Below are 26198 nucleotides of genomic sequence, written 5' to 3'. Positions count from 1 at the left end.
AGACTATTTAAACTGCTTCCAGAAAGAGCTTGGACTCCTGGAGTCAGTTAATTTCTGTGCAAGTGACCACAAAATAAAGCTTTTGGATCATACAGGGATAAGGTACTCAAAAATATGATAGATGGAGGAGTAAGATTAGCTGCACTTTATATACAAGTACATTACATTCTTGATCACATACTTTAATGGGGAAGCAGCTGCAGAACTTGCGAATTACAGGCTCTGGCTTTGTTTTCAGAGCTCCTGCATAAATAGTTGCATTTAACACCTCCAGGCAGGCACTTCCTTCTGTAAATTGTCCTAAGATATGCTGTGAGTCTGCAGCAAGGAACTGTTCCCATAAATTTAGTATCATCTAGATTGGAGAGCCGCAGTATCCCCCCCTTTCCCTAGGTTTTCTCCTCATGGATCCTGTAGCAGTTAGTGTGCTGGGGTTTGAGAGCGCTGTGCCCAAAGTACTTGAATAAGGTCCTCAGTCCCTCACCTGCTTTTTGTCTGGAAGAAGGAAGAACCTTCCTCAGATTCAATCTATTTCAGCTATTACCTTTCCTGCCTTTCCTACCCTATTTTTACTGCACATTAGATAAAGCCTAGCTGGCTGCTGCTAGGAAAATTAGAGCTTCCATTGTTTTAACATTAATTATAGAGAGTTCAAGGCAAGGTTTGTGTTAGAAAAGCAGGAGGTATGGTTTGAATTTTACTTTCATTATAATTAGACAGGAAATTATGAAAAGGTGAAGAATAATTCATTGAAGTGCTTTCCTCTAGCAAGCTAACATGAAAAGTGCATTCTCGTGCAGGGCGAGATCATGGTGTATTATCGAAGCACCATTGTTCTTAATGTATGCCCTTGCCTGGGCACACTGAGCCTTTTCTATTGCACTTTATATGTGGGTGGAAATGGACAGGATGAGGCCCTCTGACTCTTGTCTGTTCAACTGGGGGCCCTTTCTTTTACCAAAGAATTAAGGTAAATTAGCCCATGGGGAACCTCCATAGAAGCCATTTTAATTACTGCCGAAATTAATTTGAACCATCAGTCAATGTGTGAGTAACTTGCAAGAGGCAGGAAAACATGATTAATCTAAGAAAGAATTCATTGGGTGGATGTCTCCCTTTCATTTGTGCACCACTGAGATAAACACTTGGACTAAGAAGCTGTCCTCGTAATTTCCTCACTTGATGCTGCTTTGTGGGTGATGTTTGAGACTACCATGTAACTACAATGTTTTCAGAATGGTTCTTCATGCGAGATTACTGTGGTTTAGGCTTTTAAAGGCACTTCTGTAGGGAGGAAAAAGGAATGCATGGATCTGGTTTGGAGATTCTGAGCAGCTGTGAGGATTGACTGTGCCCAAGCCCCTCAGGTTAGACTTCCCCTTGTAATAAACCAAGGTGTTCCCTCCATCATGAATATTGGTCTCTTTACTTCCCTCTATCTGTGGCTCAAAAGCCAGTGGGGAGCAAGCAAAACCCATTGTAACAGGCCAGCATAACTGAAGCAGTACCTACACTTCCTGGCAGGATGGATCAGCAAAGGTGGGCTTGTGATGGTCCAACTGCTTTAATCTTTTTCCTCAAGGCTTTTTTCCCCTAACCATGAAGACTGAGGCCCCACGGTTCAGCATACATATAGAAAGGTTCATCCCATCACGCCTACAGATCCTTCATCTCTCACTGCATTGCCCATTACCAAAGTAGCTGAATAATTTCTCAGTAGAGGATGCAGAATGGAGGATGGAGGATAGAGAAGGGAGGATGCAGGATGGAGGATGAAAGATGCAATTCCATCAAGTTTCCACTACTATTTTCCTTTCAGCTCCACAACCCTACTTAGCTTTGATTTGCAGGAAAAGTGGGGAGACTGAGAGAGAAGTCCCTTAAGTGAGTTTGTGGCAAAAGACCACTGAAGTTAATGAGGCTCTAGTGGAGATAAGGATTTTGTCCATTCAGAGTCAACAGCAGCTTCAGAAACTATGTAAGGCAGGCCAAGGCTGGGAAAAGGATGTTATTTCTCCACCTTGTTTGCAGATAAGGAAGCAACATTCCAAGAGGAATGAGTGATTTACCCACAGTCGCACAGGAAATCAGCAAGAGATATGGAAATGAATGCTGAGAAGCAGTTCAGTGCTTTAATCATAAACCCAATCTTTTCCCTCAAATGCCAACAGCGTTCAGTGCTCCTTGTCAATAATGGAATAAGCAAAAGAGTTCCACTGACTTATAGGAATGTTCCCATCAAAGTAGAGGGCAGCCTGTCAAAATGGTTGGTCAATACTGAGAGCTCTGTCCAACGGCAGCGATCAGCAATTGTAGGGACCAGGATCTGTAGCTGAACTAAGTTTATTTGTGAGATCCCTTTGAGGATCAAGTCATGCTACGGTCAGAAAATGCAAGGTCAAAAAGCATGAGATGTGTTTCTGTATTTACCACTAATTAGGTAGGCTTTGAGAAGCGTGGACTGAAATACTCTCTTGCTGGGAAGCTATTAAACTGTTCCGCTGAGGAAATACACAGCTTAGAATAGGAAAGATTCCCATCTCCTGCCTACAAATAAACCACTCATACATCATCTGCCTATTTGACCACCTCTGAGTAGTATTTATATCAGTGTGACATCTAGGTAACTGCCTGTGGAAGCACGCTCAGTATAAATACATGCCAGCCTGAGCCAAAGTCTGTTTTTATTTAAACCAGCTACGATTCATTGTGTCTTAATTGAAAATAATGGTATTACAGCAGTGATCAAAGAATTGTCTCATTAATTGTCTGCGAAATCATCAGCTATTAAACAGAAATAAAAGGTTAAGAATGCAACACTCTGTTCTGCCCAAAAGAATATGAATATCTCTGCAATTACAAAGAAACAAGAAAGGCAGAATTAACAGTGAAAAGAAGGTTAAGATTAGGCAATTACATCCAAAATGCCTGACAACTCCTATTAGAGGCTTTAGCAGTATGACCTATATAGAAATGGCAACACAAATATGGAAGCAAAGTCAATACTGATTTTAGCAAAGCGGCTTGTAAACAGCATATTCATTTTGCTGAAAAACATATCCCAGAGGCATTCTCTCCTTTCTGTCAGTGATCTGATACCCAAATCATTTACACAGGAGTCAAATGAAGCCCTGATCTGTGCCAACTTACACACTACCAAAGCCAAAAAGAGTTCAAGTGCAAATGTTGTAAAGCCTGTGCAGAATTTTGGCCTGTGTTTTGGTCTGTGCTGAATCAGATCACTGAAAGGAACGGGAGGATGCTCATCAGCTTGAAGGTGCTTTGGAGCAGATCTAATCCCACCCAGATACACAACCCGGAAGAGAGGACAATGGTCAAGGACAAGAGCTTTCCTTTCCTGAAGTGTATATATCCACAACCACAACTCACAGAGGTCATCTCAAGCCTTACTTAGTTGCCAGCTTCACAGCTTTGAATTTTGGGAACCATAACAACCAGAGCTGCTGACTGAACCAAATGGGCTTTAAACAGGCAGGTTTTTGAAATGCAACATCTCCCTAATGTTGTCTGCAGATATTAATTTTATTAGTAGAAAAGAAATAGGAGTATTTTCCCTGAACTTTTCCTACCTTGTTCAGTCCAAATTCTCCAACTATGTCAAGTCCAAGGAAAATTAATAGAAAGAAAAGCTCAGATCTGGATCTGTTTCTCTGAAGTGCACAGAAAAGACAGGCTCAGCAATATGTTGATGATATATAACTTGGTGCCGGAGTTCATAATATGAACAATTCATTGTTCATATTTATCAACTGATAAATAACAGTCATTAATCAAGTAATAGCTGTACAGTACACAGCAAAAAAGGAATAGCAAAATTTATCAGGAGAGTCTTTTCCTTTGACATCTCAGATACAGTCATAAACAGTCATTCATGTTCCCTCTGGTAAGGACAACATTTGGTTTACAGGAAAAGAAATTGTGATTTTTGTTTTCTTTCCCTACCTGATGTATACAGGAAAATACAAAATCACAGCCTAGAGACTCAAGAAACCTATTCCAGCACTGGGTGAGGCTGAACACTGGAGCAGTCACTTGTAATGTCCTTTGTAAAACACTCTGAGGTCTGCATTGTAACTGAGCCCCAAGCTATCGTCTTGTCTGAGGATACAACAGCACACATGCCTCTGTTCAATAATTTGAATTTTACTTATTATTCCCCTTCATGATAGATGGATCTAAATCTTAATGAAACAAGTCAGAAGCAAGCAGAGACTGCCTCACTAAGCCTTTTGCCCAAACCCAGCCTGCCTCTCCTGTTGCTACCTAGGATCCAAAGGGTGGCATCTTTCACCTACCTATAGGTCTCTGAAAGAGGCAATACCTATAAAGTTACAGTAGCTCTGTAATCTCTTTAACTGCAAAGGAATATCTTTGTTGTTGAAGCTAAAATGTAATCAAATTTTGTTTGGTTTAGAGAATGAAATTTATTCCACAAATTGCTAGAAAGCTTACTCAGAGTTGTCACAAGGTGCATTTTTTGTTCCAGCATATCACCTTCAAAAGAAATAGCTCTGCAGTGTGCAATTCCTTAGCCAGAATATGAAAATCTATCTGACAAAGCTATCTATTAGGACCCTTGCAGCCTTATCTACAAAGAGGTTGGAATAATAGGTTAGAAGCACACAGGTACAGGATATGGGTTTCAAATCCGATCTGAAGAGAACTTAAAGAAGTGCTCAGGTCTGGAAAACATTCACACAGAACACAACTGGCAGCAGAATATGGGGAGAAAGTTGTTTCTTGAAAGCTACAGAGACAGTTTATCTTAGGATCTACAGGTTATAGGATTACTGTGTCAAAAGGGCGACCACACTATCCTATTTTTTATAGCATTTATATATCAAATATACTGTATTTTCCTGGAACTGAAGCAAAGAAACTATCTTTCTAGGGCTACCCTAAGAAACATATACATATATACATACATATATAATGACAAAAAAACCCCACCCCTACAGAATTCATTGCAGTCAATTCTTAAGTTTATTTCACTAAATTAAATCTCATGGATTAAGATCAGCCCTGAGGAGAAAGACTTGGAGGTGTCGGTTGACAAGCAGCTCAGCATGGGCCCAAGTCAACTATATCCTGGGCTGCAGCAAAAGGAGAGTGATCAGCAGGTCAAGGGGGGGATTCTCCCCCTCTACTTCACTCTAGTGACATCCCCCCGTAGTCCTGCATCCAGTGCCTGAAGTGGCTGACAAGAAAGTTGGAAAGGGATTTTTGACAGAGGCCTGTAGGGAAAGGACAAGAGGGAATGGCTTTGAGCTGACAGAGGTCAGTTTACATCACCGAGGTTCAGATTAGACATATGAGGGTGCTGAGGTGCTGGCACAGGGTGCCCAGAGGAGCTGTGGCTGCCCCATCCCTGGCAGTGCTCAAGGCCAGGTTGAACACAGGGGCTTGGATCAACCTGCTCTAATGGAAGGTGCCCCTGCCTGTGGCAGGGGGTTGGAGCTGGATGAGCTTTAAGGTCCCTTCCAACACAAACTGTTGTGTGATTTAAAACATGAAAAAAACACCTCCAAACCACATAATGAAACAAATAAACCTATTAAAGATGTTCAAAAGTACCTCTTTTATGCCTAAAACTAAGGATGAGCTAAAAGCAGAAAGCCATGCAATGGTGTCAGAAGTCACACAGTCGATATCTTGCTAAAGTCACATTATGCTATTTTCATCTCAATGGCAGGGAGTGAGACCAGTTAAGCTTATTATTAAAAACCCCAAACCACAACATTGTTTAAAAGCTCCCAGCTCTCATTCAAAGGATGTTTGCAATATGCCTGTTATTTTCTATTCTCTGTCATACTCCTCCAAGACATTTGCTACAGTTCAGTATCTTTACTTGTAAGGAAGTCCTGAGTGGAAAGCAGTCAGAAGCATGTAGGAAACTTTGCTCTACAACGTTACAATATACTGCATCGTTGTTATTAAATAATGGATATAAAAAGGCCACACAAGAACAAAGACCCCAGTGTGGGGAATTGACTCTTCCCAAGTGGAACGTATCAGACAACACGTTCTTTCTCATCAGCGCTGGCTGGCCAGCCAAAGAAAGACCAGTGCTGCTCTTTCAGCAACCCTCTCCCTCTCTCGCAGATGGAACACACCAGCAAAAACAGCTCCAGCTGATGGAAACATGCTAACCCTGCATAACCTCTGGGGATCAGTCACTGCACCATGGAAACAATGCACCACATCAGAAACAGCCATGATTGTAAAGGTTGATGTAAGATCCCTAATGTGGGCTAAGTCCCAACATGGTGGTGGTGGAGCAGAAAAGTGTGAAAACTCTGTTCTCGACCCCATATGGCTGCCTTACCTTTATGACGTCTTCATCAGCTGACCTGCACTCAGTGAAGTTTGAAACATCGACCACGGACCCATCCTCCTGCACAGCAACCACCTTGACTGGTACAGACACCGTTTTGCCTGTCAGAATGGCCGTGTTGAGGACCTCCGTGTCCTGTAAGCACACACAGAAATGAAGAATGGGAGTTAGAGGAGCATAAAAGCATGAAGATGCCACAGAGCTCAGACTGATACACCAACACCCTGCCTCTCACAGGGACAAGAGCAGAGGTGCAACCCTTCCTTGCACACGCTCTTCGAGGTCCCTGCTGTCAATGGTCTGAGAGCTTTCTAAGCCAGAAGTTGCATCTGGACCATCAAGTTCTATTATTAACAAACACGGATTGACTCTTTTTAAGCCCATTTTCAGGTCTGGCTGCTACAGCAATAAAATCTGTAACACAGTTACACACAAAGGCACATGTACAGCTTGGCAGAACCACCGTGTGACTCAGGTATGACCTCCAGTGGGTGCCAGCAACTCTGCCCACCCCTTGGCCCCAGATCATGGCAGTGATGTGGGAGGTGATTATCAATCACAATAATGGCATTTCTTCCTCACTGTTACAGCTATCATTGTTGTAAGTTGACCATTTTCCCTTTTGGTGCTATAAATACATCATGGGAAAAATTATGCATGAAGTTGGGTGTTACAAACTAAGCAATGCAGTCTACATACTTTTGGCTTTTTTGATCTTTCTCTACCAAAATCCCACCTAGAGATGTTTTACCACATTTCTCTCTAATCCTGATGAATTCTCAGTGCTGGCATTCTAATGACTCCATTAGCACAGCCTTCCTCTGCATCTCAGTACGGTTGCAGTTTGATTAATTATTCCAAATGAGTTGCTACAGAGGTCCCTGCCTTGTATAAGCAGGTATGGAGGTTGGAGGGGAACAGCCTCCAAAGGCCTACGAGCAGCTTGTCTCTGATTAAAGCAGTGCTTCTGGCAGGCCTCAAACTGGACACACACATGTGGGGCAAAGAACAATCCGTGCTTTCACAGAGATTCAGTTTAGCCTTCTCAAAAAGGCTGCAATAGGAAATGCTGCTTTGAATCAATCCACTTTTCATTTTTCAACCTCCATAAGACTAATTGCTTGCCAGTTGGGGGGAAAAACTAAAGTTGCTTCAAACTAATCTAACTCTAAATTCCATTATTAGAATTGGTGGAAGAAGAAATGGATTTTAGTGACAAATTTGATGGCAGCTCGCACAGGGAGATGCATTCACTATCATTTGCTTCTGTCGGACAGCTAGATTGATAGAAAATAATGGGCATTGACCACAAGCTTAGGACAGCTGGAGAAGACCAATAAACACTTGCAATGTATTATTAATCAATATTCGGAAACTTCTACAAAAAGCACCCTGAATTAAATGAGTTGAAGTACTAATAACACTAGTGCCAGCTAACTAATAGAGTCTACTAGAGCTTTATGGGCAGTCATGATCCAGAAAAGCATTTAAGCATGTACTCAAGTCCGTCTCTGTTCAGAACAGCACTAAAAGTATGTGCTCAACTTGACACTTACACTTCAACGTGATTTAAGTATTTAAGTGTTGTCCTGAATAGAGATGCTTTCTAAATAATACCTCACAAAATAAATATACCATCTTTGTTCTGTTCTCTGTGAGAAACAAAACAGATGTTTTACACATTAAGTGACTGTCTAGGTTTTTTTATGCTGAATGGGTTTATTTATAACCAGCTGCCAGCCATAAAGGAGGGACAGTGGGAAAGAGAAGTATGTGACAAAAGGGGAAGTGTGAAAGAGCAGCTCTAAAAGCTTTACAAAGGCTGAGGTTTGAACAAAACTAAGAGGAAAATGCAGTGCCAGGTGAAAGAGAACAATCAGGTGTACTTCAGGTGGAAAGAGGTTGCAGAAGATAAGGAGAAACTGAGGGTGCTTCATCCACAAATATGCCAGAGAAGAGGTAGGCAGATTCCAGCAAAACAACAGCAAGTATTCTATGTGATTTATGAATCCTAAGCCAACACAGAATCAAGGAACAGTTTGGGTTGGAAGGACCTTAAAGCTCATCCAGTCCCAAACCCCCTCCACAAGCAGGGACACGTTCCACTAGACCAGGTTGCTCCAAGCCCTGTCCAACCCCGCCTTGAACACTGCCAGGGATGGGGCAGCCAATCAACCCAATATAAACATATACCATATATATGATGAAGACACAGTGGTTCTGTGTCAGAACACTGTCAAGAACCAGTTTGACAGTGTGTTATTCCTAAACCATTCTTCTACAACCGACAGTCTCCTTCAGTGCACCAGATGAAATAGGCTCTTTGCCAAGGTCCCAAACAACAAACACACAACTAATTCCATTCCCAGCCCCACTCTCTGTTAGCACAGCCATGTAAGGTGTCAGTGGAAGGCAGCACTTGTATGCAATTACAGAATCATTAAGGTTGGAGGGGACCCTGGGGATCATCTGGTCTGATCCAAAGGCCTATTGAGTCAATAGATGAAAGGCTTCTTTTGACTTCAGTGGACTTGGAAACAGGTTCTCAACAGGCCTGAACTACAACTTTGGTTTTTGCTTTTGTATCACCTTGTGTTAACCCTGATGTGACAAAGAACAAGCACACCCTCCAGCCTCCTTTTATCTCTCAGTGCTGCTTCAGTACCACGCTGAAGTCAAACCCTGATGCTCTGAAGGATAATGCAAAGTTTATAATGACATTTGCATTCCTTTTGTAAACACCCCATGAAGATGAGCATGAGATAAAAGGACTCAGAAGACATGTCACAACCCTGCTATTTGTGTATGCTCTCAAATATACCCATCCTACTCTTGACTCTGAGCTGAACCTTCCCTCCTTCCCAGTGTGAACAGGTACCCACTGTACTAATTAGCTGGTGCTGCCTCACAAAACCTGCACTTCTTTGGTAAGCAATTCTATTGTATAAATCAGTGTTTCAGATGCCTGATGCCTGCATCGAGTGTTACACAAGTATAATAGGCTACGTAAAGACCTTTTGAAGAGTTGGCTATTTACAGGCTGAAAAAATATATTTCCTCTGAGGAAGAAATATGAAGGCAGAACTGAACTAATTGACTGTCCATTAGGTTTATAAAGATGCTTTTTTTTAGTGCATCTTCATCAGGTAATAGCATTTCATCTAAATTCTGTTAGGTTTGGGTTATATTTCCAGGGTATTTCTTACTGCAGAAGAAAAGGCTTACTAAATTTGATACCTGTACTGGTTATTACAAACAGCATCTAAAATGTAGAGAGGGTAATAACGTTGATTTACAGAGGCAGGTCCTCCCAAGTGGCACAGCATCAGTGGAACATCTGGAACAACACCCAGGGACACCAACCAGCACAAACCTCTAACTGCTGGCACTGCCAAGTCCCGGCTGAAAATCTGGGAATCCCTTCCTATAATTCCTGACCAACACCTTCAGTTGAAGCAGCCTGGGTGGAAGCTACACACTCATATTGCAGGCTCTATCCCTGAATAATAATTATGTGCATGTTTATCTCCAGCTCCTTTTCTGTACCTGAATGCATTCGCACTTCAGCAGAGCTCTTCTTAATTACAACTGTAACCTGCTAATAGCATTTCTTTGTTGTCTGAAGGAATCTCCTTCTTATCCAGCCTAGGCTAAATTAAAATTTAATACAACATCAGGTCGCAACAGAACTAGGAAGCAAATGACAGCTGTTTAATTAAAACCTAAAGCTGATTAGATGGCACTGCTGAGAGAAATACTCAAAAGGAAGAGCAGAAAACTACTGCAACTCAAGGCCAGGATAATGGCTTTATTTAAATATGAATAAACGCTGCAGCACAGCCATCCTAAATGTCTGACAACTCACTGCTTTGGACAAATGGGAGATGTGAATGGGAGAAGTGTCAGGAGTCATGGGAGAGCTGTGATTACCTATGCATGGGACCAGAAGCAGGGATTAGTTAGGAATAACTGCAACAGGTAGACGCAAACCAGCTGAGTAACTCCAGACACAAAGTTCCCAATAATTGGGGTTTAAACACCACCACATCGACCTAAATGCTCCTTAGGCATGTGATTCTACGGCAGCTCACCCGGCTTCTGTGAGCTGACATGACATATGTGAGCCCTCTCTTCTGGCTGAGAAATAAAGACATGGAGAAACAGCTTATGCACCTCACAAGAAAGCATCTCAGGACCCCAGCCCAAAGCCACCAGTGCATCTCCCCTGACCCTCCAGGAAGAGCCAATGTCGTTTCCACAAGTTTGGAGGGGCACAAGAGCCCCACACTGAACCAGTTTACCATGACAGATATCATCCTTGTGATTAATGCACAAGCCGGTTGGGTTTTTTTAGAGGTTAACAAAACATGCTACAGTACAGTAAACCCAATAAACAGTCAATTGTAAAGCAGGAGGGAAACCTAAAGCCAACCCTATTCCACTGACAAATGCTACAGCTAAATGCCTTTTGGCATTCAGTTGAAATGATTGTCTCCAATGAAGAAGGCACAGAGCTGAAACGTTTGTCTGCAGAATAGCATTCCTTCATTATTATTTTTCCCCCAGAGTGTACCTTGTGAAAATACATGTGTATTATTAGAAGGAATCTTTAGGAAGCAGTTCTCCTGCCTGGAAACGGCATCTCTTAAAACATGGAAATTATAGGGCAGATTGTGACATGTGGGCTGGGCTAGGGGAGGTTTTTATAGTTGATAAATTATGCACCACCTTTTTCTTCAGATCAAAGAGCAAGGCAATATAAGTCCATTAAGCAAGCTTAATATATAAATTAGATGCTTTGCTGAAATTATTATAATCCAAAGCAATTCTGTAGTTTTTCCCCCCTCAGAGCTGAATACCATTTTAGGTTTCCAATACATATTAATGAAGCTTGGCTGCCAGAAAGCTACTGTTACATCAGGTAAGATTTACCTTTTTGTCACCCAACGGTGAGAACAAACAACTGGAATTATGTGTTCATGGAACATCAGACAGCATAACCTTGCAGGGAGCTCACATTGTTGGCTGACCCTTTTTTCCTCCCCACATGCATCCAGACAGTCCACATTGCACTAAGGAGCCAGACCCCCAGTAAGGCTAGCAGGAGTGCTGGTAGCTGCTTTGGCAGATGGTTCATCAGCCCTTACCCATAGGCTGCACAGTCCATCCTGACTGCCCAAGGGCTCGCCTCAAGCCTGCAGAGGCTGTGCATGTGAAATGAGACACGTTACAAGCCCTAATGAAGGACCTAACAGCCAATTCCGTACTCTGCAAATATCATTTCAGTGGAGCCACTTGCAGAATCAAGTGTTTACCAAGCTTCCAGATGTCAGAGTGAGGTCTAAAGTGTGACCACATGAGTCCTTCTGCCCTGACAAGCACACATGTTGCTAGAAGGTCATTCCTGCTCCACTCCAACCTACCTCTGTCTCTGTTTCCTCCTATCAGCTTCTCATCCAGCATATCATTATTAGGAGTGATCAGTTAGACAGATGGCAAATCACAAATTCTGCAGGCTATCGTGTCAAAGTTAAAGGTCATCCTTTATCTCTTTTGTTTACCTGCATAATAGCTTTACTTCATATTGGGATCCCAAAGGAAGAACAGGCAGGTGCATATATTCTGCAGGAGAAATTAATTAATGTAGATTGAACCATACAGAGAGGTTCTTAATTACTGACTCTTGCAGAACAATGTAATAAGCAACTATTAGCCTAATTGAATATTATTCTAGATGTCTATCAGTGTGTGCTGCAAAAACAATTTGCTATAGCACAACAAAGCATGATACAGAGATTCCAAAGTGGAATCTTGTTGCGTAACTGGTCTTTTAGCCACAGAAACCCTGAAGGAAGGTCTTAGCAGCATGTACCTGGCACACACAATCAGTGGGAGTGATAATTCTGTCTTGGAGCTCATGGAAACTAAAGCTGAGATTTATTCCATTTCTTGTTTTTGGTTTTTATGAAGGAAATTCAACTCGTTTGGAGGTTTATGAAGGATGAATAAGCAAAACCTGCTGCTGAAGTGAAAGCTGATGAGGAGCACAGATACTGTTGGATCTATGACCAGAGGCACTTTTACTTCATTTTTTATAACTCAGAACAGATCTGTCCCCATTAAGCAAAGGTTCAGAACACAGCCTGGTGCGCTTGGCAGAAGTAATTGCAGCCTGTCAGGCAGTCTCTACAACTCAGCTAAGTACCAGTGCCTTCTGCGTGAGCAAGACTCTTCCTGAGACCGGCTCACACTATTCCATTTCAACCCATTATGTCCATAGAGCTTATTCTCCAAACCTGCTGCGTTAAATATCATGACATCACTGCTCTGAAGTGCACACCGGGGTAGAAGGAATGGGAAATTCTTACAGCTGGAGAGCAACTATCACACATCCCACTGTCTGCACAGAGAACAGACACTGCGAGCTCCCAGTCTGTGTTCCAGGGCTTTGTAATACACCAGGAAATAAAGGACAAAGTCTTCCTAAAAGTATGGTAAACTCACCAGTCACTCCCACTAGAATTCACACTGTATTTAGAGCTCTGCAGAGCATCTGAACATTCATCTGACAGACTTCTCAATAGAACATGATTAGAAACCAGTTTTAAGCATATTTAGAATTTCAAAGTTCATTTAAAGATATTGTTTTTTCCTTTTTTTTTATTCCAGAAAAACACGATCATGTTCTGACTGAATAAAATTGCTGGGTCACCTCCAACTGAAACCAAACAATATCCCCTGAATTCAAGAGGATACAAAATGGGTAGAGATGTCTACTCAAGAGCAATGACCTGAGCCTCAGTACAATCTGATACACTAATTATTGTTTTCAAATGGCATGAAATAATAATACCAACACTTCTCCCTTCCACAGAAAAACCGAGGGAGGCCATGCTTTGCCTAGTTTATGGAAGATAACTGATTATTGGATTTGCTTGAGTGCCAACAGGAGTCAAAGATACAATTTCCTGTCTCTGTCTTTGTACCATAGAGTTAAAAACATGTAACAACATTGTGAATCCTTTCCTAGTCCCCACAGTTCCTTCCAGAAGGAGAGAGAAGGGAGGGTTTTCTGGAGGAAATTCTATGCCACCAGTGCAAAGGGAGAGCTGGCAACCTGCCGACTTGAAAAGGCTTCAGTTTCACAAGTGCAAAACTACAGACACTGAAACATAAGGTTGCATATCACATGAGTTTACTGCAACAATCTGTGTGCTCGTCTTCTACCATGAGTGCTACCTGGGCAGAAATCCATGTCCTTCTGCAATAACAGCTGTTTAATGCTATAGGAGAATGCACAAATTAATTACAGCATGTCTACATGACTTCCCAACATCCTGCAGGAGCATCCTCTCATGGAGGGAGTGTGGGTTCTCTTTCTGCTCTGGATGGTGACTTGCTTCATGAAGCCATTCAAAGAGTGGATACAGCTTAAGAATACCTATTTATGAGGAGGAGAATATGCATGGAAAAGTGAATGACATGGTGCAACCTCCTCTGAAATGCCCTGGCTGAAGACAGTTGTCTAGCATTTGCTAGACGGGGTATTCGGAAGCACTGGATTTTGTTATTTCTCCCCCAGCATAGTTCAAACACTGGCGTAAGTCCAGAGCTCATGATGTACCAAGGAAATTCAATAAAGAGCTGTATCTTTTGGACAGAGGTAAATGCAAATACTTTCTAATGATATTTGAGAAGCACATTATAGCATTTAAAATGGAATAAAGATCTACTAGCTGCTCCCATTCATCGTCCTGCAAAAGGAGGTATCGCTTTCCAAAGAACACGGATCTGACAAGAAAGACCATGCCTTAACTCAAGCAAATACTGCTTTTTTTCTTGAAGATGGTTTGTCATATCTGTCAGGACCAGACTGCTGTACTTACTTTACCTATTTAAGTCATTTCATGGCTTGCATTCAACTACTCTCTGTTGTAAAGCACACACACGCTGCTGTGGGACTGGCTTTTCAGACAGCAAATGCTTTGGGAGCAGGCTGTTTCCCACTGCTGCTCTCCCTCAGAAAGCTTTTATCCCAGCAAAGTGCCTGTGGTGAGTGGCTCATTCTCTGTCAGTCCCTGTCTTGGGACAGTGTAAGTGACACATGGGAAGTGTTTTCTCTCTCCACTGCCTATCAAAGGGCTCAGATGTCTAGTTTAGACTTGCTATCTAGAATTATAGCAGAGAAACCCTATCCCTTCCTGCTTTCAAAATCACAATCAGTATTTATACATTACTGTTAGCCCCTTTACTCCTAGGAGCTAACAGGACCCCTCATCATTTTTACACCACTGCATGCATCCTACAGTGACACAGACTTCACAGACGATACAACTGTTCCTTTTATCTACTTCACTCCATAAAGCTGCCTACTGCTGTATTTGATGCAGGGCAAATAAAAAGCAGGACACATCTGCAGCTAGCCCAGGCATCAGCCTTTACTGTTCTTGCACATTGAGCTTTTAGGTGTTTCAGTCACCAAACTGAGGACCATCCATCAACCGTACAATGCTCATCCTTGTTACTGTCACTCCACTTACCCAAGTGTTGCCTTTCAAGCTTTCAACATCTGCTTTCTACTTAACCAAACGCTACAGAAGATGTCTCCTGCCTGTGTTTAGAACTGCCTGGAAACTTTCTGACAGAGAGAAAAAAAACCCAAGTTTCCTGACAAAAATCAAAAAGCCGAAGGAAAAAGAACCTCTTGAAAAGAGCTAAAATTGAAAATTGTGAATTCTTTCAAATAATAACACTGATTTCCTTTTGAGGTGTTTCTGAGTCCTCTGGCTGATCAAGAACTACCAGAGCCTTTTTCTTCCTCTTAGCTTGAGGTTTGCTCTTCATTTTCATTTCTCAGTCCGTTCACCTTGTACCTGCTCTGAAGTGCTGCCTGCTTCTGACATGCCCCAATGGCTGATTACTTCTTTTTTGCTCAACTTTTATAAAGAACAACTTCTGTTTCATTCAGGTTCAGAATGAAATCCCTTTTCTGTCTTCACAACTGAATCTCTCAGCGAACTCTCGTGCAGTGTATTTACTTCCCGCAGACTAGGACAATATTACCCATGCTTCAAAAGCTGAGCTATTACTTGCAGAACATCAGTTTTCTCAGAATCCATCATCTTTTAGAAGACATGTAGGAAACATTGACTGGATTCTGCTCTCAGCTAGGCTGGTGCAGGAGGGACTAATTATAATAAAGACCATGAAGTTACACAAATGTAGAAGTCCTGTGAAATGAGGAACAAACTATTCCAGGTTTCATCTTTTTCCCCTGTCTCTCTTTCATCTGCTCTAAAAATTACATATTGAATGATTTATTTAAATTACTCCTTACAGTATCTTGTCTTTCCATAGCACTTCAAAACCAGTTCTTAGTGCTGCCAAGGACAATAGGAGACTTCTCTTCATTACACAGCTAAAGCAGATGAGGCAGGAGAAATCCCACCAGGCCAGTGACAGATCAAGAAACTGAATCCATATTCCCAATGTCCCATCATATCCATGCTTTTTCTGAGAAGTTACACTCAAACTTGCTGTCTTCGGGCTATTAACTCTGTACAGTTTAAATACCAATTCCCACATCTTTCCTACTAAATGCTCTTTTTGCATAACAAGTAAATGCTGAGCATGCAACATCTCTAACTGTTAATTTATTGGTTGGTTAACTGAAATTCACCTGTGCAGCAAAACAAGTATGTTGACTGTAAAGAAATAAAGAGGGCTACATGTAAAGCAGCAGTAGCAGATGCAAGGAAAGAAAGACTGTATTACTTGTCACCTTTCTTAAGTGGAAAATGATAATGGCGTATTAGCATATACTGCAATGGCACAGACAGCTGAACACACTCATGAGAAAAATCACAGAACACCTCTTAATATGAAACTATCACTAAACATTCCACTTTAAGAGGGCTTCCAATGTCATCACACAGGGGGTTTGAAACGGAGCAAGACAGCAGCAGACAAAGCGGATGACATTAATGTTTCTCAGGAATAGAAAGTGACAGTATTATTGGCTTTCAATACAAGCATTCTGTAAACAGACAAAGGTCTTCCACTTATTATTCTATGAAAGCAAGTACGTATCAAATCACAACATCTTTCTCTAATAGAGAATTTTAAACATGGTTCCTTGTCGCTTACCCCTCAGCACCAAAACTCAGTCCAAGCAGGACTCCAAGGCAGTTTTAAAGCATTAAAACTGTTTGCAAACTCTATGAAGTGACGGCTGACTTGCTTTTCTAGCTTAACAAAAGACACTGAAAGACGGAAGGGAAACAGAAAAAGAGACTTCTACCTTTGCTTCCAACGTATTATCTTCATAATTAGCCTTTAGAAATCATTAAGACATGATTCAAATTCAGACTTTACAATCTGTTTCTTTAGAACCTGTAACATTATGAATAATGGGAAAAACACTGATCTTCCAGACAGATAAAGTAGGTAGAGCAGGAGAGAAAAGAGAGAATTACTCAATTTGTGTTGAAGAACTCATCTACAAGAACTATCTCAGTGGACGAAAACATCTCCCATTTGCTGCCATTTTACTTAGTGTAAGACACAAAATTACACAGCCTGACTCAGTTGCAGAGAAAAATTAGATCACCACTACTGGACTGTTCAAATCGGATGAGTATCTGCTATTCGCCTCCATTAAGGAAATTTATCTTCCTTAAAACAGGCTGTGTTAACCATTCATTCTTTATTTTTCCTCTAAAAATGCGCAGATTTACAAATGAAATATGTCTATTATATGGAAACAAATAAATACATTTTATTATATAGAAAAAAAGAATTTCTTCTTTTGCAGTATCAATTTTACTGTTGTAAAGTGAGAAGGTCAGGTCTAATGCCATATTCTTTCTTGTACTGCAGCCGATGGGGTCCTCTTGCTGCATAGTCATTGTCCTGATAAATGGACAGGTGAATATAAGGGAAGATGCTTTTTACAGAAGACAGCTTAAGAAAAGATAAGGTTCTCTGGCATTTTGACACATCATTTTAGCAAAGGCTTGACAAAGCAGGAAGAAGTGTCACACCTAAAGGCCTTAATAAATGTAACACAGAATTCTACCTCAAAATTGCTTTCAGTTGAAAGCACCCCTATACAATTACCACCCAGAAAAGAGCAAGTTCTCCTCACCTTCCACTTACAATTCTGGCTCTCTCCCTTCTCTTGAAGTATCTCTTACACCTTGAAGTATTCAGCCATGTTCTCCCTCCCTGATGACACCTCACCTCCTGGCACAGATATGGACCAGCAGTTCCCACATTTTGTTTTAAAAGCATTCCTCCAAAAAGTGTCTTAAATAAATCAAATGATAAACTCTCTCATTCACAGACCACTAACATTTCATGTCTATCTCATTAGAAAACAAACAGCAGCACAGCAGAGGAAGCTCAGCTCTGCATGTGTCAGGACCTCAAGGTGGGCTGAAGACCCAGAGGTGGATCATCTCCCAGCACTGCACCACTTCACACACTGTCTTAGCACAGCCTCAACATGCTCTTCTCAGGTTTTGATGGACAACGCTTTAAGAATAGAAACAATGGTCATGCTGCAACTGAAGCATGTTTAGGTATGAATGCAAAGAGATGAGAGCATCCACCTACAAAAGCTGAACCTGGGTCTGGGAATAAGAAAGTCCACATGAAGAACTGAGTGGGCACATGGCAGGTAATGTAACTCATTTACACTACTGACAGTAATGACCTGAAAATGGATAAACTGGACCTTGAAACAGAAACTGTTTCCCTACATCTTTGTTCCTTTGCCATGAGTCAACTTTGTTATTTCCCAAAAGCCCATGAATTGCCAGAAGGCAGCTGGTAACAAAAAGCAGGAAAAGATGATCAGAAGTTTCACTCCACATTCTCCTGGTTTCCTGCAGGCTAGTTCTGAAGTACAAATGTTTGTTCTTTTAATGGTCAATATGATATAAATTGGTCAATCGATGCTCAATTTCTAAAGTCAAAGGATCACAACAGCTGCATCAAATGTAAATTTCTATTTCTTTTTCACTGATTGTTAAATGACATTGACATTTAACTAACTGTCCAAAGGTTACACTCTCTTAGATGCAGCTGTAGTACCTGGCATTTTAATGTTGTTTTTCTTCCCCTTTGTTAATGAAGGTGATCGTGTAAGTTGCAATCTGACAAAAGGCATTATGGAGAACAACCTGGAATAAAGCTGAAACCTTCTTCCTTCCTAATGACAAGTTGTGACAGGAGTGGAAGAGAGGATGACAGACAAGCTTCCTGGCCAGGCTATGTCACTGATGAGACTTAGAAACAGCCTGAGACAGAATCTACCTCGTGCACTTTAAGCAGCAGCATTCCACGAGGCAGCCATCTGACAGGGCTGTCTCCAGGCAGCCATGGCTTGCAGCAGCTTCCTTCTCTGCAGCAGCATTTCTGGTTTGGTTTATTCTTCTCTTTTTTTGGCCAAGAAATTCATAAATAGAGTTTCAGCCTAAAAAGCCTCATTCCAGCCTGCACTGTCATTCAGTGCAGAGGGGAATAAACTTAGAACCTGAGAAAATCAGTGCAGAAAACAAGACTGTAGAACCCATTAAGCATAGCTGTGTGTAGCTGCTCTCTGTGTTCCACCCAATTTTATGATAACTCTTCCCATTTATTCTGCGTGGTCTCTTGGGCAAAACAAAGCCAGAAACCCTACATTTGATTAAGAAAACACTGACATGAAAGGTGGCCTGGGATCTGATATATAAAGATGTTGCTATTTTTACATGTGCAGTGATATTTAGAAAGGTTGGAAGTGATGTTTAGATTTTATCTCTTTCTGGTCAAACGGATTGCCAGAGGATTTTTGTGACAGTGGCTGTCTGCAAGTCACTGGCAGTGAACACACAGAAAATGTGCTGGGTTCTAGGATCTCATTCATAAAAAGCTGCAAAATCAGTTCAGATGAGGTGGGAGCAATGCAGCCTTTCTGTGTGCATGGTTTTAGAACACAGCACCCTGAGCACGCACACCTCTCTCCAGGGCAAAATCTCACTGGAGTTCATTTTTGACAATGACAAGAGCACACCCATGTTAATTGTCTCTCTCAGCATCATTCCTGTTCTCACGCCTGCAGCACCACATAAACCAGGCTGATGTGTGACTTTCAGCTGCTCCAAGGGGCTCAGGGCAATGAGGAAAGCACCATGATGCTTTGTACCCAACCCTGACCATCACATCTCCAAGCGCACCAGGGCAAGACAACTCTGGCTGTCATGTATCCCTGCACTGACAGCTCTCAGCTCCTTATCAGAGACCGAAGGCCAAAATGGTTTTGCTGTTAGACCACCTGAAACTGCAGCTTACAAGTCACTCAAGGTGGAAGCTCCTAGGTGACTTGGAAACACCAGCCAACAGAAAGTCCTTATTCACTTGTTTCACAGAACTTCATGAGAACATCCAGCCTCTTTGTGTCTCACAGACCAATCTTGCTACTGATTCTCCTCTGAAATTTATGCTTAAAACCCACCATAATTTGGCTGCTAAGATCAGCATCTGTATTGACATTTATCTCTCCAAGACCCAGTGTCACCTTGAAGCAGGTTTTCTTCTCATGCAACCTATTCTGATACACATTTCACTGATGACTAAAATTTTATATTCAATTTGTTCACATCCTCATATGGAATGGTACAAACATTATCATAAATGAAGAAAAATACACAACGATTAATTGAGTAGATTAACCTTCAGAACACTTGGACAGCTGTTTCAACATACTGTCTTTCAGGCCAATATGCTAAACCAGCTGTTCTCATATGTACCTTACTTTCCATTAAGGTAAAATCAGATGCTGTGTTTTGCAGCGTGAATACTCCAGGTCTATATTATAACTTAGTGACTTTAATGTACACCTGGAGCATTACCAATTTTCTTCAGTAATTTCCCCACATTATTAACAACTTCATCAATGTCAACTCATTTGTTCTACAATATGCTCAGAACCAAAGTCAAGTGGCTTTCTGTCACCTTTACATGGCATTCACACACTCACACTGCACGTGGCCGGCTGTAGTAAGATGCTTGAGGAACAGATGAATGAATGGGATTATTTTTGTATGTAGTTTTACAATAGCACAAGTGTTCTTTAAATGGAAAGCATGTTTTGGTTCATGGTGCTTTCTCCTCTTGTTTCCAAGGCAACTCAATACACAGACACATGCAAACACACACGTGCATGCTATTAATGTTCTTTTCTGATGTGGTTTTTCATTTCTCAATGAAACGTTACCCAGCTTCTGCAGTAGTGAAATCCTAAGAGAAACATCACAGAGTAACTCACAGGAGGAAAACATTCAAGAAGTCCATTCTACATTTAAACCACATGTTTTGGAAACTTCTGGCATGAAGATCTCCTGTCTCTTCTAGCCAGAGAGATGAGGAATCCTGAGCCCATGTCACAACGTCCTTGAGCTTTCCTTCTACAACGCAATGCTTTCAGTCAAGCTCTTCCAAAGAGAAGGTAATAACCTGGGAGGTTGGTTTGTACATGAGTGTCTCTATTTCACAGAATCATAGAATCAGCTAGGCTGGAAAATATGTTTAAGATCATCAAGTCCAACCATTACCGCAGCACTGCAAAGACCACAACTAAGCCATGTCACTAAGCACCTCATCTATGTGTTTTCTGAATGCTTCCAGGGATGGTGATTCCACCACTTCCCTGGGCAGTCTGTTCCAATGCCTGACCACCCTTTCAGTGGAGAAACCTTTCCTAATATCCAATCTAAATATCCCCTGGCACAGCTTCAGGACATTTTCTCTTGTCCTATTACCTGTTACTTGGGAGAAGAGACCAGCTCCCACCTTGCTACAATCTCCTTTCAGGTAGTTGTAGAGTGTGATTAGGGGCTCTTCTAAGGAGCCTTCTCTTCTCCAAACTAAACAACCACAAAAATGGTGGCCCTTAGATCTTAAGGACAGATATCACAGCCTCTAAGCCTTGCAGAAGCCAATCTCCAGAAGCTGCACTGCTGACACTTGGCACTGGAACACGGCTGCATCTGTTCTGCGTTTCTAAATGAAACTCATTTCAGAACAAGTAAGGCCTAGGCACAAAAATGATTTGTCATGCTCAGCACTCTGTGCTAAATCACATTTATATCCTCTGATTCTCAATTGTAATCCTCTTTGGAATTCACTTAATTGTTGGGCTCTTAAGAGCTGGGGGTCAGGTACAGACAGTGAGTAAGGAGTGAAAACAGCAAAGCCAAAGTACTAGTCTGACCAATTGTGCTGTTTATCTGAGAAGTGAGATGTGACAAAGAAGGGAGGCAGCTGGAAATTACAAGAGATGCTTGAAAGAAAGGGCTTTGAATCATTGTTATTGTTGTTTCCATCTATCTGATTCTTTTTTCTCTGCATAACAAAAAGGCCTGCTGATTGCTGTTATTGCCTGGGGTTTTGTACTTGTCATTCCCACACTGCTTTGTAGGTTTCCAGAGTACATCAGACTTTGGACCAGAGCTGGCTCTTGCCTATTTAAATACCCTGTTAATCACAGCAGAATGGTGGTATACACAAATCTGGTCTATCCTTAAGGGTCAAGTGTCATTTCCAAAATAAAACCTACTTCTAAAGTACCTCAGGGGTGCTTGCAATGATACTCAGTTAAATGGCAATGCAACCTCAGGGCAAGAGAAAGTCAGGCACAAGGTCTTACTCAGATTTCACTTACACCATATACGGATTTGAAGTAACACAAATGTGATTTACCCCCGAGCTTACCAGTGGGCAATTATGCTGAAGTGGGACATTGCTTAGGCTGAATGTGGATCAGTTCAGGGGCTGATGTAGAAACTGATTTATTTTATAGAGAACACAGTAGAATTCCATTGACATCAGCAGAATACCTATGCATTCACAGCAGCAACAGCAGGGAACCTGGACCTTCTCCATACATGAATACATGATGTTCCTCCTCCTTTGTAGAAGTCTTTGGAGCTGTAGTTTACATAGATCTACTCAGAAAACAAGAATTAATCTTCCTGGGTAGAGGTGAAGTTGCATTATGTCAGCTCTGGTTTATAAGTAGATTTTAAAGAAGAACTAAATCTTCAGTAGATGCTATGGGAAATCCCTGACTTCAGTGGGAGCCCCACTCTCTTGTACTAAGAAACTACTTTATGAATACAATTCCCTTAATTCATGCACTCCCTAACTTTTCAAGATTGCCACTATTAACTTGCACACCATGTAGCCTTAATGATTTTGGTTACATTTTCTATTACATGCTTCTATTTATAAAGGGTTTATAAGAGAGACTAATGGATATTTAATAGGCATTCTAAGTGTGCAACAGACATGAGCAGCATGTTAGAAAAGGTTACAGGCACACCAACAGAAGACTTACAAATACCTGTAAGCTCTGGCTTGCAAGTAACCCAACGGGCCAGTAGGATACTGTAATAATGTTAATAGCAGGTTATCCAATAATAAGTTTTATTAATAACTAAGTCTTTGTAAACTATTTTAAATGGAATCCTGTCACACATGGAAGCAATTCTGTGACTTATCACTGTTGACAAAGATACAGGAGAAATCTGTAGGTTTGTTTTATAAATGCCACTCTCCACCTGTAAGCATGAGCTAATACTCTAACATTTCCAATGCAAACACCATTACAGTGTTAGTCTGGGATTTGGGCATTTTATCACACATCCTTAGGGTTAAATTCTGCTCTAAACCACATAAATTTAAGTCTCTCAGAAGCCACTAGAGCTGCTTGCTGTGCATATCTGCGTGTGTAGGAGGGCACAACTTAGTCTTTTTATTTACAGAACCATTAATTAAATTACTGCAATTAAATATCAAATCAAATTGCATTAAGATAACATTAAGCACACAGGAAGTTAGAATCAGAGCTCTTATTAGGGTTAATGGAAGCTACACATGGTTAGCTTTTAATGCACCTCTCTATAAGTCAAACCCCAAAGGATGCAGGTTAAATTGACACACATAAAACCAAAACTTCATGCAAATATTCTTTTACAATGTCCTAGTTTTTGCATCATTTCCAATCATTTGCATGGGTTTCCTGCTATTTTTCTCTTGAAGCATGTTACCCTAAATGAGATGGAGGAGCTTTATAAGTGACAGTTTCTGATCAATTCAGAGCAGTTGAGCACTACAAAATGACTAACTTGCAATTACTGCATGAGGCAATATCTTTCAAGAACAAATCTATTCCAGATGATGATTTTCTGCTTTATTTTCCATCCAACTCTTCTTTGATTCCCTGTCACAATAATAGAGATTTCTGCAAAAAGTCAAAGGAATATAAAAACTTGCTCTCCTCATGTCTCATCCCCAAAGCTGATGATGGGTAGCACAGATCTGTGTCACTGCTGAGTGCTGACAGAGCTGCCGGACAACAGCCATGGCTGGGTATCAACTTGTGAGATGTCCTGAGGTCCATTTTCAAGGACCAGCTCCACCACACAAATCCCAGCACCCATATCCCCCAGCAGCCAGTAACTAAGCAGGAGATGAGATCCCTCTCTGCAGAAGACTTGCTTGAAAGTCCTGATTATTTTGCCATAGCAATAAAGGGGAAGAACTAAGGTTTCTGTTGCTTGTGCCATCAGGAGTATGCTACAGCACACCAGCAAACTGAGACAGATAGATGTGAGCCCTCCTTAAAGAGCTGTACAAACCACTTAGGGGAAAATCACCAGTGAAATTGAAAACATTGTTATTGCATCTGACTCCTTGTAGATTCTTGCTCTATTCTGAATTTAATGGGATTTTAGAGAATTTTACAACAGCATTAATAAATAAATAACATGTTTGCTTACCCACTGATTAAATTAGCACAGAACTCGCTGTGCCTGTATTTTCAACTGGAGAAAAACATTCCGAAGATTCAATATTTATGCAATGTTTTATGGAAGTTCAATAGCAAAATCCAATATAATTTCCCAATTAAAATCACCTGCTAGTTGACTTACATCCGTTACTATTATCTCAAGGTGCTGTATACGGAACCTGTTCACACAACAGCGTTACGTGAACATGCATAGGTTAAAAATTAGTAATTACTGTCTAGACAATTCACTGTTAGCTATAGCTGAGTGAACAGAATGAATAATTTATTAATGAATTTTGCACTCCTTTTCCTCTATTTGAACTGACCACGGAAAACTTGGAAATGTGCTCATTTATTGGAATTACTTTCTGTGAATTAATTCTTAACCTGAATGTTTTCCCACCAAACACAACTGATTTAACTTGGGGATGACTCACGATACTGCAAGCAGCTGAGGTTCTGCTCATCCCAGCGCCCCTGTGTGTCATCCTTACACTCAGACACACACAACTCACTGGAAGCACACTGAAAATACCCTTTAGTATCTTTAAGAGCCACAATTTGCAGAGAGGTGTCTAAAAGAGCTAAACAGCAAGGCCCATTTAGAAATCCCATGCAGTGACTAACTCCTTGGGTCTTGGTAACTTCCAGAGATGCAGCCATGAGATGCTCTTGAAAAATCTCATCTCAAATTCCATGAACACAACCTACAATACTTCACAGTCATAGGGCTATCCCACTTCATAAGACCATAGGAGTTACGCTTTTAACATTTTCTGCTGGTGCCTAGAAACTAGATAATATTACATAGTAAACATTTCAGATTTCTAACAGTGGAGTTAGATTTCAGCTGGCAATGCAGAGGCAAAAAGCTCCATTACAGCTCCAACCATTACAGCCCCGTTTTAACACAGAATTTAATAGCATATTTTTCTCTCTGAAATTTGCTCTTCATTAGGTGAGCTACAAAATGGAGGCTGAAACAATGAGGGGTTTTAAATTCTGCAGATCAAACGCATTTTGACATCCATCCTCTAAGGGACACATGACACACTGATGAGACAGAGATCAAATACTCTGTCACTTAAATCTCTAGCAACATCAAGCCTGTTAACCCATGACTGGCACACCAAAATGCTGCAACTGTCCAAAGAGCTCTGCACTTTCTGCCTATCAAACCTTAATATTTGTGTCTCCTCCTGCTTTGCAGAGCCAAGCCAGTGCTGTGGGAATTAGCTTGCTCCTGACCACAAGGAAACAACACGAAGAAAAAGGACACGGGCAGGAATGGGGATGAATGAAGTGTGATTTTTGAACTACATTCTTTGCTTCCTTCCTCCTCTTTACTAAACACTACTGGGAGACGGCACAAGCAGCAACAGCAAATACTGGCTGTGCTCATTGTGTAAGTCAGGGCAAGGTTCTTCTTCTGCAGGAATTAAGCAGGTTTGGGCTCTCTCCCAAGCTCCAGTGCAGGAGTCATGCCACGGCACTGAGGTTTTGGGCAATGCTATTCCCAGTAGTGGTGGAAAGCAAGCTGGAATGACGAGAGACATTGTCATTCCAATGCACTTGCCAATCTAGAATTAGAAGGGCCCCAAAATTATGCAAAATTCAATCAGCTTCTCACTGTTGTCGATCACAAATTTCAGCGTGATGCCAACATTTTATCCCTTGAAACTCACTGGATCCATTTCCTCCCCTGAACACATCTGGGAATGCATTTATTGCCACTCAAATAACCTGGACTTTGCAAAATGCCTGCTCCTCTCTGCCCTCATCAGTGCTGATGCCCTCACTGCTGCCGTCCCTACAAGGGAGTGTTGCCTTCTGCCTCCGACGGGTCTTGTGAGAACTCACAGACAAGTGCCAAGGAGTACAAATGCAGTTTTGCCTTCCAGCTCCACAGGATGCAGAGCTGTGAAACTGCTGATTCAAGAGCTTCCGAAGTGGCCAACTCAGAATATTACAAGGCTGTCCCAAAGCACCACATTAGAGTATCTTGAT

At 41.4% G+C, this 26198-nt stretch overlaps 1 protein-coding gene across 1 annotated transcript in view; it reads right to left on the bottom strand.

The window, feature by feature from the left end:
• Positions 1–26198, bottom strand: part of TMEM132B (transmembrane protein 132B) — a 232750-nt gene that overhangs the window by 32449 nt on the left and 174103 nt on the right. The window contains exon 5 of the mRNA XM_034068450.1: positions 6347–6490. Within this exon, the coding sequence (XP_033924341.1) occupies positions 6347–6490 (144 nt within the window). The remainder of the gene's footprint in view (positions 1–6346; positions 6491–26198) is intronic.

The sequence above is a fragment of the Melopsittacus undulatus genome, chromosome 12 (assembly GCF_012275295.1).
Source record: "Melopsittacus undulatus isolate bMelUnd1 chromosome 12, bMelUnd1.mat.Z, whole genome shotgun sequence".
In the NCBI taxonomy this organism is placed as follows: domain Eukaryota; kingdom Metazoa; phylum Chordata; class Aves; order Psittaciformes; family Psittaculidae; genus Melopsittacus; species Melopsittacus undulatus.
The sequence above is the reverse complement of the archived record's forward strand: the minus strand, read 5'-3'. Positions and strand labels throughout refer to the sequence as shown.